This window comes from Neodiprion fabricii, chromosome 2, assembly GCF_021155785.1.
Source record: "Neodiprion fabricii isolate iyNeoFabr1 chromosome 2, iyNeoFabr1.1, whole genome shotgun sequence".
In the NCBI taxonomy this organism is placed as follows: Eukaryota; Metazoa; Arthropoda; class Insecta; order Hymenoptera; family Diprionidae; genus Neodiprion; species Neodiprion fabricii.
Window position 1 is genome coordinate 3,080,371 of NC_060240.1, and position 18,973 is coordinate 3,099,343.

The 18,973-nt window shown below is 43.7% G+C and overlaps 1 protein-coding gene across 4 annotated transcripts in view; it reads left to right on the forward strand.

Annotated features, from left to right (window-relative positions):
- The window catches only part of LOC124175107 (epithelial discoidin domain-containing receptor 1-like), a 140,204-nt gene that overhangs the window by 105,196 nt on the left and 16,035 nt on the right, over window positions 1-18,973 (forward strand). For 3 of the 4 annotated variants that reach the window (XM_046555007.1, XM_046555005.1, XM_046555006.1), the window contains 6 exons: window positions 1,842-2,049; window positions 11,249-11,588; window positions 12,114-12,325; window positions 12,443-12,615; window positions 14,682-14,804; window positions 15,839-15,948. In XM_046555007.1, the coding sequence (XP_046410963.1) occupies window positions 1,842-2,049; window positions 11,249-11,588; window positions 12,114-12,325; window positions 12,443-12,615; window positions 14,682-14,804; window positions 15,839-15,948 (1,166 nt within the window). The remainder of the gene's footprint in view (window positions 1-1,841; window positions 2,050-11,248; window positions 11,589-12,113; window positions 12,326-12,442; window positions 12,616-14,681; window positions 14,805-15,838; window positions 15,949-18,973) is intronic. The other variant, XM_046555008.1, reaches the window with a different exon arrangement.

Below are 18,973 nucleotides of genomic sequence, written 5' to 3' on the forward strand. Positions count from 1 at the left end.
CAGAGCTTAGATCGGTAGAATTTTTCGCGGAATTTTACAGCGACTCAGAACCCTTCCTGCTCCCCTCGCATATGGAAATCGTCGGAGTTCCAGTATCCATTCGGTTTTAATATCCGCCTGCGATCCTTTGGAAATACCGTCTCAACGTGCAGAATCTTTATTTCTTATATACAGACATCCGGTATGATATTCTCGACTTCATATCTTTTGAATGTCAGCTCGAATCTAACGTTCGATTACACATCCATAGGTGAGGGTCGATGCATAACCACCGGTTTTCTTCACTTTGTTATCAATTCTGGGCATGTTCATTACGAAGTACTTCGATCTACTGTATAAACACGGCTTTTTACACAATAAATCCATGCACCAAATGTCAAAACATATTTACGAAAGCTGCCCGAATTGGGCAATTGAAAAGATCAAAAGTCCCATTAGGATGTAACAGAATTTCATTAAAGTGGTCACAAATGGTACATGGAAATTTATGAATATTGTCCGCCATGGAATACTCTAGAAGATTAACACCAATTAAGTTATTATAGTCTATATAAGTCTACCGTACAAGTGAACAGTGACCACAAACAGTGAGCATCAACCCTTAAAGTGTACCGTTTCCATTTCTCGCGCCAATGAAACCGAGAACTCGTTTCGTTTGTCCCTCGTAACGAGTATCGCTCATAAAGTGGACAAGGGCCGCGTTCAGGACAATAAGAATCGTATTTCCAAGCATCAAAGCCTGGTCCCCACCAAACAGTACGAGCATTTTCTACCGTGGAGAACATTTCGTTGATTGACGGGACCGTAATTCTAACGCACTCATCGTCAATGAGCCGGGTTTCAGCCGCTGCCTGGTACCTACCTGGATGACGTGAAAGGCATCCGAGTCGCGTGTTGTCTCTACCCATCGTGGGTTGATCAATCCGTTTTTAATTATGCACGCACTGGGCGGCGGGCTTCATGCACGTTTCTCTCTCTTTCTCTCTCTCTCTCTCTCTCTCTCTCTCTCTCTCCTCGTTCCTTCAATACCCGCCCCGTTTTCTCATGACGATACGTCGCGTGTCTGCCAGTCGTTTGTCCCGCGACTGAAGGTCCGTCCAGTAATGGTGATCCAGTCCTTCTTGCCTTCGTTAGGGTATAATATCCCCAAGTTGTACCTACATCTACTTTGGTACGTGGGCGACTCCACCTTCGGTGCATCTCGTCCTCCTTTACCCCAAGCAGCCCGCATTGTGTACCCAATTTACCTCCACCGGTTATTCAAATTGCCGTTTTCATTCGCGGTTTATTATCGAGCACGAATCACAGTATCTTCAGGGTTTTTGACTCTAAGCTCGTTAAGCTCGATCTGCACGATGGAGAACCCCGCAAACTGCACAACCACACCATGGTTCCAACCGCCGTTCCTTCTCGCTGTAAGTAATATATAAAGAGGCCTCTCGCTTTCCAACACCGTATACACGGTGATTTAAACTTTTGTGTTACACCTCGAATATCCGTATGCGAAGGAAAAGTGAGACCAGCTGCCGGCTGAGGCCTGCATCGGCTCGGATAACACTCTCTGATTTATAACCGGATCACATACCCCATCAAACTTTAAAGACACACTAAACTTTCATACGCACCGCCGCCTATTCATGAAGTCTCTCGCATACGTCCAGGTACCTACCCGTGGTGCCCATGCGCCTGCAGTCATTCCCGTCATATCTGGTCTCGCCTGGGATCCATCACTGTCGATTGCCCGAAATTTATTCGACCAAGGCGATCAGGCACGCGACGATTTCCGCACCAACCTCATGCTGGGGTTCTCTGATTCGAATCTCTTCTCACTTTCGTTCCAGGTCTTCTCCCAGGTCGATATCCTCTTTAGCGTCGGCGGAAAGTACTACACCGGCGAACCGATCACCTACACCTACATGGAGGACAAGATATTCGAGACCTCGAGGAACATCACCATCAAGCTTCACCATCGAGTTGGAAAGTTCGTCAATCTTAGACTCCACTTCTCCGCAAGGTGGATCATGCTCAGCGAGGTGACGTTCGATTCTGGTGAGTGCAGATCCTGATCAATCCTCATTTTTTAACCTTCCGAAAATAACATGAATAGTGCGATGCAGATGCGATATAGGTGTACACCTGTCTGTTTATATTCAACCGCTCGCATAACGTGGTGGGCAAAATTTTCGGCGCTCTGTAGAATCCCCGTCAGTCCCCCAACGGTGATAGCTAAAATCCTCTCGTCGAGTGCAGGGATGAACAGGATAGTCGGCAGGGAACGAAAGCTTACTTTTTATATCGGAGATGTGTCAGTTCGCGTACTGTGATATTTTTAAATTGAAAACAATAGACGTGTATGTGTACGCGTATGTGTTATACTGTGAATTACGTTTTATTGAATAGACATACGTACATACCTATCCACTTGTAGTATATATATGTACATACATATAAACGCTGATACGTACATGCACGCGAATGCAATGATTAGTTATCGACGTCTCATCTTGAAATGAAAAAAAAAAAAAAACGTATAAAACGAACCAGATATTTGATTGAGAACAGAATTGAAAAATAAAGTTAATAGAAAGAGGAAAAAAGTATGGAGTTCAACAACGGGCTCTCTATCCGCACCATTGTAGCAGGGATCAAAGTTACGTTACGTACACTTGGCCCTTGAGGACAATGAATCTGAGTCGGATAATTTTTTTCACTAGACAATTATGTTGGCAACACAGAGAAACCTACAGCGCCACAATCGGCAGAGCGAGAAACAAACTCAATCTCAATAAACATAACATAACCCATGACCGTCGAATCTAACCCTAGAATACATGTCAATCCAACAAGTCATTATCCCCGCGGTATTCTAAGGTTATATTCGACGGTCACGGGTTATGTTACGTTTATTGAGATTGAGTTTGTTTCTCGCTCTGCCAACTGTGGCGCTGTAGGTTTCTCTGTGTTGCCAACATAATTGTCTGGTGAAAAAAATGAGCCTTATCAGATTCATTGTCCCCAAGTGTACACACGTGTGTATGCCTACGTATTTACACGCGAATTTTATGTTATATGTATAAATAAACGAACGTGGGTGTACCTCCAGAGCCGTCACTCGAGCCTGCAAATTGACAGTAACAATTACGTCCAGAGATTAAATTATATCCCGCTATATCATCCTTGAATGGCCGTTAGGCACACACATATATGCATACGTTGGTTACAAAGCGTTCATACCTGCCCACATTTCCTATTGTATACGTATAAAGGTACGTATGTATATGTAGTATGGGTATATACACATATGCAACAACCGACGCTTTAGCGCCGCGTTCTACGTACTTACGCCCCGCGGCGATCTGTAATGATTAACTGCGACTGGCCTGTAATTGAATTAACCTGAAACTGAGCCCTCAGCTCAACTCGGTTCGTTCTCCCCCCCTCTCTCTCTTGTTGGCTCATTGGTCCCCTTTCGGTACATAAACTCGCGCCGTCCGCCTCCGACAAAGTGCACACCGTATATACATATACGTACACGTGGAGTCCGGTTCTATATCAGATGAAATTAGAGCGAGGTACAGAATTTTCTTTGCTTTACGATTTTGATCGTAATTTGCTATACGGAGAAAGGTTTTTTTTTCTCACCTCATCATCACTGTGATACGTTTGAGTCTCTTTTTTGGACCAATTATGGATTCACTGGTCTACAAAAAAACAAAAACTCGTTGATTTCTCCTCATTATTATTACGTTTTTCTTATGCTTGTTAAAATGTTTGAATTTGTGAAAAAAAAGAAAGAAAATAAATTCTCATGTTCTGCATACGTATTTCGAAGGGTACCTCCACTAACACTTTATCCGAGGGAAATTTTTTTCTCGCAACCGAGAAGACGAAGTGGGTAGTCTGCAACCGTTGAACGAGATGATAAAAGTCCGGAGGTGGTTTTCGCACACGTATAATCTTTGATGTGCGAAAGGGGGTTTTGGAGTAGGTACTCTGCTCGGTTTCCCTTATTCCCTCTACGTTGCTCCAGTCCAATTGCTATCAGTCGCTATATAATACATCCATTCCCTTGACGAGCCGAGAACGTTTGATCTTATATTGTGTGATGAAATTTCAATGTTTTACTTTTTTTTTTTCTCTTCTCTACCCCTCGCGCGGTGGTACATTAATTAAATGATTAATAATGATTTCAAAGAAGAATGACAATGATAGTGTGTGTTTTTAGCATGCATGATGCTGTCATAAAGTTGCGGTGTTTGCAACCAAAAAATTGCATATGTTTTTCATGCTGTTTTTATATAGATTTTTACTCACTCAAAGCGGGAAAAATACTCGAAAAAATTACATCACGTCAGGTTTTTTCTTGAAGTCGTATTTCTAGTTTCATTTAGAGTAAAATTCATATTAATTCGAAATCTGGCATCCTATTGTTGATCACAAAAATTCTATGCACTAGTGATTTCTTACTTTTATTTAATGTGTATTAGAGCGAGACTCGAAAATAAATAAAAGAAACTCGGAAAGCGGAAGCGTGTTCGAAGGTGTATCAAAGAGAAGATGAAAAGGTATGATAGGCGAAAAGAATGAACACGGAATCTTAAATACATTTCACGAAGAAATTGTTTGTTTGATTTTATAAGAAATATTGTTTAGTCTGTTGTAATGAAATGGTCGTTTTCTTCATTATCGTTGAATTTTTTTTTTTATGCAAACACTACGCATTTTGCAAAAATATTGTACGTGACGGAGGTTTACCAAAAATTTACCAAAAACATCCCATGCCGCTGAATTGAAATATTTTTTCCAGACTCGTGTAATTAATTCGACGTGGTTTAAAGTTACCCGGTTTTTGGGGGATGGAGGCCCTTCGCCTCCGGGGGATGATAATCGAATTTCCATGCCTTACAAAGCTCATGAAATCCGAACTTATGCACCGTCGCCCCCCCCCCTCCCCCCCTCCTCGCCCCATGACTTTCCGACATTACACTCCGCAGACTTTCCCTCGAACGCTGTGCAGAGGCAACCCAAGAGAGACCAGCTTCTCTGCGAGTAAGTATCGATTGCCACCGTGCACCGACAGAAACGTACAAAAGCGAAGAAAAGGAAAGAAGTGTATGAAAGAGGAGAAAAAACTAAAGGAAAAGCAAAGAAAAGAAAAGAAAAGAAAAGAGGAAATAACCGCGCGCGCGCGCGCGCCTTAAGAAATCGTCGATACGGTAATTGCTCGAAACGCTTACGCAGTAAAATTCAAAGGACCGTTGGAAGCTCGCGCCCCGAACTTGCACCGGATTATATATTTCAAGCTTTGATGCTCGAAGGGCGGAAGTGACGCCTACCGTCTTCTTTGTCCCGTGACCAGGGGCGGGAGGGAGGGTGAAACCTGGGTTATTATATTCGGAGCGAAAGAAAAATGAAAGAAGGTTAAAGCTCCTCTGTTTACTCGGTAGCAATTAGCCGGTATAGCGGTTCGTTCAAGAATTTTTTATTTTTTTTTTTTTTTTGCAAACGAGTAAAATAAAAAGAAAAAAGCGATTTCAATTCATCCACTCCACCCCCCCCCCCCCCCCGCGCTCTTCTTCTTCGCGATTCCGTGGAGTTTTCTCCGTTTTCGACGAAGACGCGACTCGTTTTAAATTCTTATCCGATATCAACGAAGGTATCGAACTTCCGGTCGACGTTGCGATAGTCAAGTATATATATATATATATATATTTTTTTACAACGTCGTAAGTCCACGCGGAGCCGGATTTCACCCTCTTCATGAAACGGATATAATTAGACAGTGAAACAAGAGATCGAGCGGAGAGTTTCGAGAACGTATAACGAAGTTTAAGTATAAGGTAAGTAAGCACAAGTAATTGAGCAGACTTACGACGCTGTGCGGAATCCGGTTACGGGACGGGAAAACCGCGTACGCGTTATAATGCAGGACCCTACGCTTTTAGAATTGCGATTCTACTTCGATATCAAGCCTCGCGATATTCATAATATTATGCCTTTCGGTATGATTTATCACCACGCTCGGTGCTTTTCTCAACGCCTAGGTTAACTCTCGAACCCTCAAGATGCCTACTCGCGATTGTCGGTCAGACTGACCCACTTCCGAGATTGTAAAGGTACGGTAGCCGGCGGTCAACCCTCGCCAAAGGAGCCATTCTTTTCGGCGAAAGATCGGGATGGAGCTTTTTTTTCCTTCTCGTTCTCTTTGTCCCGCGGACAAACCCTTCCAACACGAGCTTTTCTCTTTCCAGTTACCTAAACCGTTTTTATCTTCAACCCTTCACCGCGTTTCATTCTTACGGCCGCACGGTTTTGCTCCAGCTTTATCTTCTTTTTTTTTTCCATACGCTTTCACGCAATCTATACTGTTTTTTAACTTCCCGTTTCTATGGTTTCAGAGAAAAAAAAATACAGAAAGTTGTCGCGATCACCAGGGAAATGAAAAGCTGAGTGTTCGGTAGATATACACGTTTTAATATAAACTTTGAACCTGCAGTGCGAGAACGAGAAGTTCGAGGGCTGGCTCGTCAACAGTCCAACAATGAGACTGTTTATGCTCGGACCTCGTTATAACCTGATTTTCGCGAGCTTTTCGCGATCCGGACGTTAACGTAACTCTGACTCTCCGATAATTTTTTCCAACTACGTCTCAAGTGTTAAAGAATTCCAAGGAATTATCTTACATCGTGTATCGTTCAAGTGTAAAAACTTGATAAATTTCGGGTACAAGGTATCTATAGCTTTCCAATTTCGATGACGGAAAGAGAAAAAGAAGCTCTCGCATCCTTTTCTTCTTCCTCTGCGGTCCAGTGCAGCGATGCATCTCCATGCCATGCACTTATTTATTTATCCATTGACTGAGAATTCTATGTTTTTCCTCTCTCTATTTCTCCCTCTCTCTCTCTCTCTCTCTCTTCTCCTTACGCTCCTCGCGTTCCAAACACGAACATGGATCATCCGCGCGATAAGCAGCTTTCAAGCTCTTTGTGCGGTGTATATTTGTACAGTATACATGATGCATCGAATGTTTTACCCTAATCGAAAGCTCGATCTTTAAGGCGGAGGCCGCGTTTATTTTGAATAGAAAATCCTTTTTAGTTTCTCCGGGAATAACGATAGGGGAATCAGCTCTCTCTCTCTCTCTCCCTCTCTCTCTCTCTCTCTCTCTTTCTCTGTCGTTCCTTTTTCTCCCGCTCGGTTCTCTCGGGCTTTCTCGGTTCAGTTCCTCGGTCATTACACATCGCTGCTGCAAAGCCTCACACCACCGCTTCCAATGCCAGTTATTGCCACTGTGAAGACGACGCGGTTTCTCCTCGGCGGTAAAAGCACGTGCATCCGCAGCTGACGGAGAACGTCAAGTGCAACTAGCGACCGCCTTGATCTCCGGGGCGAGTGCTTTTTCTTTGCCAATTTGAAAACCTCCTTTGATTTACCGCTAGGAATGGAAATGTACCGTAAAGCTCGTTTACACGCTCTCTCGTTTTTGCCGCTTTTTTTTCCACTTCTTGTTTCTCTCTCTATCTCTCTCTCTCTCTTCTCCTTTCTCCATCTACCCTTTTTAAAGACTCTATCTCTCCGCAGTGTCAGACATTTTAAACGACGGGACGTGACCTCCGCGTTTCATCCGTGACGTCGATACGCCGTCACAATGCGGAGGAAACTTCTCTTGCAATTATTTAGCCTGCAGGGGAAGTGAAAAAAGAAGCTCGTGGAGATGAGGTATAAAAAGATTTTAAAAATTGTTACCTCGTGAACAAATTTAACAACCTTTACTTGCACCGAAACCCGTACTTTATACAGAATATAAACTGATCTTAATCATCCCTCGATTCTACGTTTGCTGTTCGAGGGAGAAAAAGAAAAAAAGAAAGAGAGAGAGATGAAACGAGAGCTTGCACGCGGCTTTCAATACATATCTATTCATCTTTAGGCGAATTTTCTCTTAAAGTAGGCCATGTGCCGTATTATATGCATAAATAAATATATATACATACATATACATATATATATACATATAATATGTATTCGTGAATACGGGCACGGCTATTTTGGTCTACGGAAATTCAGGAAGGAAGAGGAAGGGTAGAGGGTGGGAAACAGGAAACTAGAAGGTATAAGGTAGTGTAGGATATACATTCGCTGCAATATGTTTTCATAATATCCGAAGCTTCCAGCACGAAGCCAGGAATGAAAAACGGGGAGAATCGATATGCGGCGGAATATCAGAAGCTCTCTCTCTCTCTCTCTCTCTTTCTCTCTCGCTCGCTCTCTCGTTTCGTGATTTTTACGTCAACTTGAAAAAAAAAATGTCATTTCAAAATCGTAAGTGACATATAGGTATAGCTATCATTAAGAAATTCCAAGGATTAGATCGAAGATTCAATAAAAGAATCGAAGAAAGTTTAAAGGTTCTTACACTTCATGACGAACAATTGGTATTTTCAAAGATAACGAACGGTGAAAGAGAAGTGAAAAAGAAAAATGTTTGATCTAATATCGAGAAATTGTTCGTCTCGCGAATGACGGCGAACGTGAATTTTACAATTTTCAAACGCTAAAAACTATGAAACTCTATTTATTTTTTTTTTATATCCGATACTATAAAAGTCTTTCATCGTCCTTGAATGACTCGAAATCCAACAGTGACTCTCGACTTGTATGTCTACAGATTACGAATTTTTTTAACGTTATTTCAGAGCAAAATATATAACAACGTCGTTAGATGAAATATTGAACGATATCACTGCTGGGCTCCTCGCTCGGTTTCGTTTCATTTTATTCCCCTGCCTTCTCTATGCCTACTTCATCGCAGAATATTCTCAGTACACCGTACGTACGAATAACTCCTGTGTAATAAAATTTTTCCCTTTTTTTGTGCAGCAATGGCAAAAACGACGGCTGGTTTAACAGAGAGAGAGAGAGAGAGAGAGAGAGAGAGAGAGAGAGAGTAGATAGAGAGTCTGGCTAAAGTCTGGCCGTGTCACCTGTATGGAATTCCTATGGCTCGTGGCTCGTGGCTCCCTCCCTCCCTCCCTCCACCCCTTTCGGTTTACTCTACATCGTCGAAAGAATGTTTAATATCAGATTTCATACAGTATGAAGGGTATGAAAAGGGTGAAGGGGGACTGCCGCGTAAAAGCAGATATCAAACACTGTGCGACAGCTTTGTTTCTCATGGATAATCCCGTCATCAGGAATTTATAGGCGAATACCGTTCTCTCCGGCTCTCCGTTCCCTTTCCCTCCGTCTACCTCTATCTATCTATCTATCTATCTATCTATCTATCCGTTCCTCCCTGGAATAGTTGTAAAGCTGAAAACTTAGCCGCGCAAGCTCATCCTCACGTGCATCACTTTCTTCGTTCACGGTAGAAACGGGTCTGCAGCATCCAACCCGCCTATCAAGAAGAGAACCGAGCAACGCGTCCAAATAGTGGGAGAGAATCTCGCTACATTTCCAAAGACTGATGCGACATGATTTAGACATCTGGCCACATGTTTCACAGAATTCTCTTCTTCTATCCCCTCCCTTCCACACATCTTGTTCCTCTGTGGGGTTCACTGCGCGAGCTTTCAATCTGGTAAAAAGCTTGATGAAACGCGGAAAAAGTAATGCGGGGGGGATAAGGGTAAAGGAATTAAAATCGCAGATGGTTGAGGTGAATTTTATACACCTATTGAAACAATCTTTATACCAAGCAGGCTGCGCATGGAATAAAATTTAATTTGAAAAAAGAAAAAACGAAGAAGAAAAAAGAAACACCTTGCTCGGTGGTCGAATCTGCTGCAGTCGGTTCAGCCTTCAGGATTGAGCCTCGATGCTTGAGCCTGTGGTGAGGAAAGGGGGGTTCTCATCAATATTAATGTCACGTCGTATCCTTAGTGGGCGATATCTGGAGTGCAGATATGGCCGAGCCGAAGGCGGCCGCGGAGCTTTAGAAGCTGCTTTTCGGGCCCCGGTCCCGTTTCAACGAATATTATATACATACATATTGAATTAGCAACTTAATTTATCCGACGCCAAGGGTATGCAACTTTGAGTAACGTCGAGTTTCAACTTGTTATATACCTACCCTCGTATATTATAGGTATACTCTCGATGCCGTACCCTATGCAGTATAAACCGAGTTTTGGTGTATCTGAGCTTATTTTACTTACTTACTTACTTACACACCACTCGAGCTTTCAGGCTTCTGAGCGACTTTTTACTGCTTATTTCTCACTTCTGTTATACTTCGTTACACGTTTAGCAAAAACGAGAAAAAAGAACGTGAGGTAAATAGATGAAAACTTCACTGATTATCGACGTAGACCTTTGAACTTTACTTCGTCCTCCCTCCGAACGACCGAATGAACCCCAAATCCAACGCGGGATTTTAAGCATTTCAATTCTTCTTGGGAATCTTTAACCCTTTGATTATTTCGCGAATATAGTGAGCGTTGCAAATAAACAAAGTGTTAAAATGCCTTTTTCTACAGAATAAAGGTAATTGCGGGATGATTACGCGGAGTAGAAAAGTGGAAATCGGTGATCGTCGGTTTTTGGAGACGCTAAGAACGAATCCGACGTCACAATTTCAAAATTCAAGCTGGCTGATCCAATACGGCGGGCTGAAAATATAAAAATTGATCCTATTCGCTCATATCAGACCCGCTATTTTGAATTTTGAAAATTTCTCAGATTTGAGTCCATTTTTGAAACCAGTGACCTTGAGAACCCTTACGTACCCAGTTTCAAGGAATTTGACTGCGAGGAACAATGTGTGCTTCAAAGGGTTAACGATCATGTCATGCAAGAACAAATCCTCGCTAAAATGTAAACAGTTTTCATTTCCAAGTTGAGAATAGTATACGATATTACATCCGAAAATTTCTAATCTTTTCGGAACGTCACACGAACGCAATTTTCTTCTTTACAATTACCGCTCTGCGCACACTTTGCACAAATAATACAAAACAATGGTATCACAAAGTAGATACAGCGCCTTGTGCGGAGATCGAAAATTGGATGAAACTAACGTGAAACCCTCCGGTAATCGAGGTCCTGACGAGGTTGTCCGAAGCTCCCAACGGGACCGGTTACCCGCCCGTTTTCCAGATCGAGAATTACGACCGTGTGTGTAATACCTAACAATAAGACGAGGTTTTTCGACCGGCCGTACTTCCGGAGAAAATTTCGGCGCGTGCTTATCGCCGGCTTGATAGTCCTCTCCTCCCGCAATTAACACTCCTGTTATTGCCACCCGCAGACGTTGCCCACGGCAATTTCACCCCCGAAGAACCACCGTCGACGGAACCGCCACCTCTGGGCGACGTCTTCGTCGAGAAGGATGCCGCCAACGACGGCGAGCTGCCCGTCTCTACAGCGAAGCACGACGACCCGACCTACATGGCCGTCGTCATCGGCGTCCTCACCGCCGTTATCCTCCTTCTTGCAGTCGCCATTTTCCTCATCGTATCCCGGCACAGGCAGAGAAAGTGCTTCGCAAGTCCCATGACCGGCAAAGCACCCTCTCACCTTGGATCCACCTGCGCCACAGTCGAAAAGGGCGCAGCCCTTATGGCTTACACTCTTGAGGACGACGAGAGGTGAATTGAGCTGCTTTTTTTTTTTGAAAGAATAACATCGTTGTAGTTAAGGATTCTTGTTTCCCCTTCAAAGAGGCGCTTCGCGGAACCTCCAAACTTTTTCCATTTACATGAAATTTCAACCGTCAAATCACTACTAGACATTCCTCATTCAAATCACGTCAACAAAAAAAAAGCCTGTATTCGCTTGCTATGCATTAAACTTTTTATAAATAAATAGAATAATTTTACTCTTGATAATCAGATGTCAAGTTTTGGAATTGTTTGAATTTTGATGAATGAAGAAAGGTAAAGAACTTTTTTAAAAAAAAAACATCAATTATTGATCTTCGTTTAAACCGATATCCAGAAACTTACCGAATTCCATCAATCGTAAAAGACTGAAAAACACTTGTCTCACGAAGCTTTATGGATGGTTATGAACCACCGATCACTTCGTACATGAAAAAAGTTAGCGTCCAATTGGTTATCAAATTGATTCGTAAGCTCGTTGAACTTTCGATTGCCAATCGGCAACGACTACAGTTACGTGGGTCGCAGGTACGCAGGAGGATCGCTGCCAACCCTTCCACGGGACCTGGGAAACCGACTGCTGGACATCGTGAAGCTGGACGATTACCAGGAGCCGTACAGGGCGTTGAAATACGCGCCTTACTACAGCTACAGCACGGTGGTGATGGAGATGAAGGACATGATGCTTAACAACAAGGGAGGAGGCGGTAGCATCAATCAGTCAGGTAGGTGGCGGACTGTCGCCGAACGCGGCTTCGACAAGTGTCGCATGTAAGATCCAACCCCCAATGGATCAATAGTCGCCCACCCTCAACCTTCCCCTTCCTCTATCTTTGTCGCAGTTTACGCCAACGGCGGCGTCGACACGTCCTACGACTACGCGGTTCCCGAACTTGGCACAGTACCACTCCTGAACCCCGATGGAGTTCCGAGGATCTTGTCGAGCGGAGCGAGCGACCAGGAAAGCCTCTTCTCGAAGGAATCTTCCCGCGGAAGCAAACCCGAGGATAAGAAGGTCAGACTCTTCCCTCTTTTGCACACCATGGAGGAAAAGGGTAGACCGAAAGTTCACGTATGGTACGGTGATGGAAGGATTTGTCCTCGCGGTGTGAGAACCAGTCTTGTAGTGTACGGAAGGGTAGTTGTTTAGTAAGAATGTCGTTCGAGGATTGGAATGATTGTCACAATGTGAACGCAAGTCCATCTGTTACTGCATCAAATGCGAATTTTCACAAATATGTCCTTTTGCATTTTCCTCATGAGTGTTACGCACTTTGAAACCACAAGACTTGATATCTCACAATCAGCCAAGCCAGCATCGATGTGGAGAACATTAATTTGGGTCACACCGTTTCTCTGATCGGCTATTATTCTCTGACTTAGGAGACCATTTCCCGGGAATCGAAAGGTGTAAAATCGACGAACCGAATCAGCGACTGTCGGTGGATGCAATTTGCGATCAGTTACCAACCAGTTCTGCACGATCATCAATGTCCCCTTACTCGACTCGCCTCCGGATCTTTATTAAAACCAATTCCAGTTGAAGATCCTCGTGCATGCTCGTTGTAAAGCATGAACGTTATCCCACAACCGTTCCGTCATCAATTTGCCAAAATGAATCGATTCGTCGGTGTTATAACGCGTTGTGATAATTCTTGAAAACTTATACTCTGCATACGCAGAAGGGACGGGGCGAATGTATCGTCATTTCGCGGTCGAAGAACGCCCGTTACCGTTTAAACTCGGGTCGTTAAATAGCGAGGTGGGAAGTGTTAGCGGCGTATAATCACTTGGCCGGTTTGTATCCCGGCCGCAAACGGCGCACTGTGTACAAACACGCTACACGTTGTGCAGAGGAACAAGCGTATATCACCACCGATGAATTCCTGCCTCTGGTTGAAAGAGAATAAAATAAACTAAAGAAGGTCGTCGTTGGGGGGTGAGCACCCTCATCCTTCGCTCCGACAATACCGGCCCTTTATAATGCCAAATGGAGCCATTCGGGTCTTCGGATTGCGCGTTACAATACCGAATCTGATTGACGTCGCCGTGCTCGAAACAGACGAAGCGGAACTTGATTCGCTTCTGCAGGCCCTGCAAGCTGCCGCGTTATCGTTATCGTTCCGTTATATGCCGCGTTGCTTCTAGGCACAGGTATGTACAATTCTCACGGTGCGTGGTGTCTGTGCCCTGGGATTGGAGACCAACCGACCAACCGACCGTATTCGTGACCCCTGAACGCGAACGCGTTTCTCTTTGAACCTGAGGGTTGCCCATTGTTCCCCGAGTCATAGAGTGAGGCACCTACCGACCCTCCAAGGGGTCTCGGTTTTGGTACGGGTTTCCCGTTCTTGATTCAAGCTTCCTCGGCCTTAGGCCTCTATTGAACCATCCGGACTTGCTCCGATGTATCCCTGCAGACTGAAAATAGATACTGTTTAACCCAAATACTCGACACTGTGCGTGTTTCTTAACTATCTGTTTACGTTGTCTCAACAGATCCGTGCAATAGTTAGCTACCGATCATTCCCAGCCCGTGGGGAGCTGATACTACCCGGTGATAATGACACTCGACATTCGTCACGAGATCCCCGATTCTTATGGTATATGAGGTATATAACCACATAGCGTGTACGGGATACCCAAGACCATTCCAATCCATCGTATCGTCAATTTCTGCGGTAGTCCTTCCGACACTGCCGCCGATGGAAGTGTCGATCAATTTCCGGAACAGCTCATACCTGCAACGTTGGAAACCGCTATAGCGTCTTACGAGACTAATGCTCAATCCAAGCTTTCGTCATACTCCAAGCAGACGTTTCACTGCGGAGTAACGTGTTGACCAGTACAGCTCGTTATGCTGATCGCCGAGCAAATGCTCAAAGTGGTTTTTGGTACGGGCAGCGTGATACTCCGATGGGTCCGATAGGGGCTGGAATGTATGATAATGATGCGGACACGTTGCGTGCAGTTAACTCTGAATCGTGCATAGTGGGAGTGGGTCGATTGTAACGACGTTAGGAGGCAGGCATGGCGTGATGGCCGATCGTGCATTATTAGAAATGTGATTAACATTTTCAGTCGCCGACGCAACAGGAGGTTCTCTCGGCCCTGAAGCGACGCCTGGAGCAGACAAGCGTGCCCCTCTTCCCACGCCATCGACTACGCATGCTCTCAAAGCTGGCCGAGGGCGCTTTTGGAACGGTAACTATGTGCGGTAGACGCAACCCTTTCCATCACTTCTCTCTCTCTCCCTCTCTCTCTTTCTCTGGTTTAGTCGCTAAATTCGATGAATTTCGAGTAACACCTACATACCCACGCAGACTTGGTTGAAAAAGTTTTCAAACGAATCAACGGCTGTCTGTGAACGCGCCCACGCGTACTCTCGTACCGTTTTACCATACCATACCATACCATACCATATATTCACCCCGTGAACCGGTTACGAAATAGACCAAACACAATGATCAGGAGAAGCAGACGTCTGACCGAGTGATGCAGCTCTTGGAAAGGATATATAGTGTATATGTAAGAACGTGGCCACTGCTATTGCTGCATCGGGTTGGTTCTGGAACCAATGCTGCTGGCTTCTCTTACATAAGGATATCGTCGACGAGTCGATGTTCAACTACAATGAAGAAAATAACTGCTTCATCATCGCTGTATAATAAACACCCGCCTTCCGCGATGGATCTTTAATAGCAGGTTTTGAACGGGTTAATGAGGTTAATTGTTTCCCTTTCTTCGGGACCCCTGAATCTCCGCCTATACTCCAGCTCTGATCCCACTAACAAAGGATAGAAAATTTCATCCGAGGTGCTTAATCGGTTTCACTGCGGAGCTCTGAGCATCCAGCGCTTATGACGCGTGTGAATTGGAGGAGGAGATCATCGGGAATCGGAGAGATGGGGTGAAAATGTTGCAGTGGTCGACTTTGTTCGTTTTCTATTATTATTTGAACCAGGGTAGTAGGTATATGCCTAGAGAAGAGGGAGAAGAAAAGAAAAGAAGAAAATTCAAACAAAACGAAATAAAGAAAGAAAGAAAGGACAAATTTGTAGCGTAAAATGCAAGCCGATTCCCCCGGTCGGAATTGGCCTTTTGTTAAATCCTCCGGAGGGGCGCAGGCCTGCATCTTGTGCCCTCTTCGCCTTCCCGCCAAGCTTCTCTTTACATGTATATATTGAGGTATATATTCAGTTTCAGTTTATGAAAGAGAAAAATTTATGCTTATAAAGGTGTACGTCGCCGAGGCCGAGGGCATACCGGAATACGGGACGACGGCAACCCTCGGTAAAAGACTCGTGGCAGTAAAGTTCCTCCTTCCGGATGCCAACGAAAAAGAGAAGTAAGTATGCAGATTGATATTTGCATTATTTCACTACCGCCGCCCACTGTATCGCAAGATATGATATACATACACTCCAGACGCCTGTCTATCCTTCCCAACCCTAAAGGACCCTTCGATTCCCCTTGCACTCTCGACCTTTGCTCTGCTTTACCTTACCTTTGTAGGGTTTATCTTTTTCCTCTTTTTCACCAAAAGCCGAATCGTCATTTATTTATTCGTTCAATTTTTCTTTCATTTTTCTGTTTTTTTTTTCGATTACTGTTTTGTGTTTTTCGCAATATCAAGAAACAATGCTTTTTACTCACCCGAGCGTTCTGCGGAACGGTTTTTTTTTTTCTCTTTTCCAATACACGTCTCACAGGATTACCTTTACTTTCGTCTCGTACTCGGTCGTTCGTTTTTTTTTTTTTTATTTGTTTTTTATGCTTTTTTTTCATTGTCATTCTTCTCTTTCTTCTCGCGTTGTTGAATGAAATTTATTCAACGGTCCAGCGCAACCCTTTGAACGATCCGTCAGAGAACGTCGCGTCCCTGGGCTTCTGGATATTTTTTTTTAATCAAATGTTTTTTTTTTTTTTTTTGGACTTTGTGAATAAAAAAAAAAATACCAGGAGCCATTTGATCTCCGCGATGCCCCTCACGTGTCCATTTATGTAAAACTCAATATACGTATACACGTAGATATTTATACCTATGTACAGTACTAGAATATACATATAAGATGCAAGGATCAGTTTCGAAGCGCTTTGAGAACGCCGCGACGAAACCTCACGAAAGGACATTAAGGGGGTGTCCTGGTCGATTTCGACGTTAACGTATGTATATATCCAGATATCGACGCTCACGTATCTCGAACGCAAAAAAAAAAGGTCTTAACAGTTCCATTCTATACGCAATTCTGAACAAAAACATTCCAATAGATTTTTATTTTACGCAGAAATAAAAGAAACGGTATGAATTCTACGAATCTACTATTGCCATTTCGTAGAATCCGTGCCGTTTCTTTATTTCCGCGTCAAATGAAAATGAATTGGAGTATTTTTGTTCGGAATTGTGTATAAAACGGGTGTGTTTAGCCCTTTTCCGCGTTTCAGACACGTGGAATTCGATACTTGAATATATATATATATATATATGTATATATATACGTCAACGTCGAAATCGACCAGGGCACCCCCTTAAATTAGGCTGTAGATTATACATTATACGATACACAGAGGGAGTAACATTATTGTATATTTATACAATGCTACCGAGCATACAACAATTCCGCAATGACAGACTCGTCGAATAGTGGGTTACGTATGTACAATGTGCGTATGTACACATACGTGTGTTATACAAAGAATATCTATGTACATACGTACATGCATTATATACCCGTGTATATAACATTAAATTTCATATTTCGATGTACATAAAGGATACAAAGCGTCGCGACGCGGTAGCGAAGCACATATCAGCGGCTGGTTTACAAAGGACACACGTTTTCGTCTCTACGTAGGTAAACACACACACACGTGTGTGTTACATCGGGACGGGGATTTTTCATGGTATGAGTTAGCGCAGGTTTCGCAGTCCTGAAAGTTCAGCCGTACGTCCATTGAACGTGGACACTGCTCGTCTGCGTGAATCCGATTCTCGGACGATTATTCGCCGGCCCAGAGCTGCCTTATGCCTCTTCTCCAGTATCGGGCTAGACATCAGAAAAAGGCGAGTTTGTCGTTTCTTTGAAAAGGAATGAATACATTTGCATACAATGACCGGGAGATAGGGAGAAACTTCACTGAACTGCGGAGCTGGAATCTCTATAATAATACGGTCGCGATGACGCGGGATCGAATACCTTGTACCAACTATTCTCTGCGACGTATGTGATCTTTCTACTTTTTAAACACGTCCAGCATCTTTATAATCCGCAAAAGACGTGGAATTTAGGAGAATGATTTTTCGCGATTAATTACGTCGCTCGAAAATAGTTGGTTTAGTTCTCGTGCTGGGGCGGGGTTGAAATTCCGAATTTGAAAAGTTCTAAAAACGCCGAATTCCGAATTTTCCGGTAGCGAAACTTACGGTAAAGAAATCAAATTTTGACGAAACTTCAAAGTTTCGAACGATCTGAAACTCGAGGCTCAAAGTTCCAAAAAGGTAAAATACCAGAAGAGCGTAACTCAGACAAGTCAAAGTTCCGAAGGTGCGAAAATAAGAAGATTTAAAAATCTGAAACATCAAAATTCCGAATGATCGAAGATTTTCAGGTCCGTGAATTTCTGGCTCGGTGAAATTTCACCACTTTGATCTTCCTTTGTTTTTCCTGGTCATTCTGATTTTCGGTTTTTCTGATTTTTCACACCCACTCATCGAGTAAACTACGCTGAGTGTGTATATTTTAATTTTCGGAATTTCACTCTATCGAAACTTTATTTTTCGAGTTTTTCTTACTTTCCGGAACTTTGCTCTATCGTAACTTGAATTTTCGTAATCTTGCGTTTCGGAACTGTGAACCGTCGGGTTTCCGACCATTCGCAACTTTGTCGTTTCCTCAAAGTTTGATTTTTTCACTTCAAGTTTCGCCAGAAAATAAATCGGAATCAGACGCTTCCGGATGTTTCCAAATTCGGAACTCCAACCCCGCCCCATGCTACTCTTTTTTTTTCAATCGCTTATCGGAAAGTCGGGACTCCGTGCGCCTACATCAGCTGCTTCCGTTGTGTCCGCAACACCTCGCGGGTCTCTGACGTGAGCTGTTTGCTTTTGGCGAGATTATAGAACCTGGGGGATGTAGACACGCGTTTGCTACCCTGCGTGCAGGTTTATACGCAAACGAACGCAACGCTTCGCCTCGCCTCGCCTCGGCATTGCTGACACGGGAGATAAGGGTGTTTTATGTGTCATAGTCGGTATCACGTCCCGCAGGCCAACCCTCGATCCTCCACCATCACTGAACTCGCTTCGTACCTACTATATTAAAAATAACAGAGCACCCTCTGTTCCGAGATCGTGCTCCTTATATTCCTTTGCG